Source organism: Lutjanus erythropterus, chromosome 21 (assembly GCF_056507025.1).
Source record: "Lutjanus erythropterus isolate fLutEry1 chromosome 21, fLutEry1.hap2, whole genome shotgun sequence".
NCBI classification, from domain to species: Eukaryota; Metazoa; Chordata; class Actinopteri; order Lutjaniformes; family Lutjanidae; genus Lutjanus; species Lutjanus erythropterus.
In genome coordinates, this window is record NC_139337.1 from 32,897,134 (window position 1) to 32,899,633 (window position 2,500).

A 2,500-nucleotide genomic window follows, 5' to 3' on the forward strand; every position below is an offset into this window, starting at 1 on the left:
CTGCTTTAAGATGATGTGGTTGTTGTGTTTGATGATGAGTGTCAGCACCTGCAGGTCTGAGGACATGGTGGACTGTTCCATCAGGGTGGGGGTGAGCTGCTGCCCCACGTGGAGGAGTTCAAGTATCTCAGGTTCTTGTTCACACGTGACGGGAGGATGGAGCCTGAGATCGACAAGCAGATCGCTGCAGCATCAGCAGCAACGCAAGCGCTGCAGCGCATCGTCGTGGTTACGAGGGACCAAAAGAATGAGGCTGCAGATACAAACAGCTGAAATGAGTTTCTTCTGTCAGGTGTCTGGACTCAGAGGGGGAGGAGCTCGGAGCCGAGACACTGCGCCGTCGTGTCAAAAGGAACCAACAGCGGGTTTATGTTCTGATCAGGATGGAGGCTTTGCCACTGGGAGGAGAACCCTGGATGGATCGAGAGTCAGCTGTTCCTAATAAACAGGACGCTGCCTGTATGTAGAACATATACACTGTGTGTGTGTGTGTGTGTGTGTGTGTGTGTGTGTGTGTGTGTGTGTGTGTGTGTTACCTTCAGCCTAGCAGCTGATCCTGGTACTCTGAGAATCCCTTCAGTCTGCAGACCAGTCTCCTGTAAAACACATAACAACTACACACACACACACACACACACACACACACACACACACACACACACACACACACACATTTTATCAGCAGGATTCAGACTCAGGTTTCATCTCATTTCTGATCTGGGGTCAGACTGACATTCTTTTGTAGGAACATGAGAACCTCAAAGAGCAGCTGCAGCTGTTCTCAGGTCAGTCAGTGGAGTTTTCTTACAGCAGCTGATCTGATCTAAATTAAACTGTAATACATTTAAACGTTAGCTTCATGCTAACTGCTAACCACACACTGCAACACTAGAATGTTCAGCTGTTAGCATGAAGCTAACTTCACCTGTTCCAAACAGGAGCGTTCACAGTTTTCTGTTGCTCAAAAGAATGACTGTATATTTGCAAAAAAACAAACAAAAACAATAAAGTTTATGAGTTTGAACAGTAAATATCTTGTGTTTGTGCTGTTAAAGAGAGCGAGAAATTTTTAACTCAGCTTTTCCAAACATCCTAGTTTTATTTTGGATTCTTACATTATTTTACTTTGCAAACAGAAACAAAATGATTTCACAAAAACCAAAAACCAGCAGGGTCAGAACGATCGTCCTCCTGATGCTAACGGTCAGAACGATCGTCCTGCTGATGCTAACGGTCAGAACGATCGTCCTGCTGATGCTAACGGTCAGAACGATCGTCCTGCTGATGCTAACGGTCAGAACGATCGTCCTCCTGATGCTAACGGTCAGAACGATCGTCCTGCTGATGCTAACGGTCAGAACGATCGTCCTCCTGATGCTAACGGTCAGAACGATCGTCCTCCCGATGCTAACGGTCAGAACGATCGTCCTCCCGATGCTAACGGTCAGAACGATCGTCCTCTTGATGCTAACGGTCAGAACGATCGTCCTCCCGATGCTAACGGTCAGAACGATCGTCCTCCCGATGCTAACGGTCAGAACGATCGTCCTCTTGATGCTAACGGTCAGAACGATCGTCCTGCTGATGCTAACAGTCAGAACGATCGTCCTCTTGATGCTAACAGTCACAATGATCGTCCTCCTGATGCTAACAGTCAGCTGTTTCCTCTTTGTTGGATCACAGCCTGCAGTCGTCTGTTGTAGTTTAAAGTCTCAGACGTCTCCTGAAGAATCCCAGTCTCTTCTTCTGTGGTGAATCTCTCAGGCTCCTCCTGATCTGATGGTCTTCTGGTTTGGAAAGCGACGACTCTGATCCAGTTTTGCTGCTTGAGGTTTTCTTTCCTTCCACCTTGATGAGATTCTCAGTTCCAGAAACACTGAAGCGTCTCCACAGAGTCCCACCATGTCTCACTGTGAGGACGCTGGTCTTTGGGTTCGACGCCTCTCCCTTCTTTCTCCAAACATAACCAACGTCTCTGTGGACAAAGACCTCTAGTTTCATCTCATCTGTCCAAAGGACACACTTCCTGTCTCCAGGTTGTCCTCAGCACACTTCAGTCTGGTTTGAAGGCGAGGTCTGAAACCTCACAGTCATTCCTGTGCAGGACTCTAGTGATTGTCTTGTTTGAGACTCCAAGTCATTCACTCGTGTCTTGTCAGTTGTTCTGGGGTCTGTAGACGCGTCTCTCACCTGTTTTCCTTCTGTCAGGTTTGTTCTGTTCTGTGAGTCTCTGAATGTCTTGATGATTCTTCTCAGTCCAGTTCTTGACTCTTGGAAACGCTGTGAGAACTTTGCATGTCCTCCTGCTGCTTTGTGATCATCAACGATTCTTTTCTTTTGTTTCTCAGCTCAAACTCTTACTGAAGTTTTTATTCTGTGTGTAAAACTCAGTTTAACTTGATTTAAGCTTTGAACGTTACAAAGTTAAAGCTCGTCATTAAACCGCAGTGGCTTTAATAAAAACATCAGTTCTTAAGGACGTTAATAATATTGACCCTGG

General features: G+C 46.4%; 1 protein-coding gene across 1 annotated transcript in view; it reads right to left on the bottom strand.

The window, feature by feature from the left end:
- arhgap28 (Rho GTPase activating protein 28) overlaps window positions 1-2,500 on the bottom strand; it is a 19,746-nt gene that overhangs the window by 7,594 nt on the left and 9,652 nt on the right. The window contains exon 9 of the mRNA XM_084747178.1: window positions 537-614. Within this exon, the coding sequence (XP_084603304.1) occupies window positions 537-614 (78 nt within the window). The remainder of the gene's footprint in view (window positions 1-536; window positions 615-2,500) is intronic.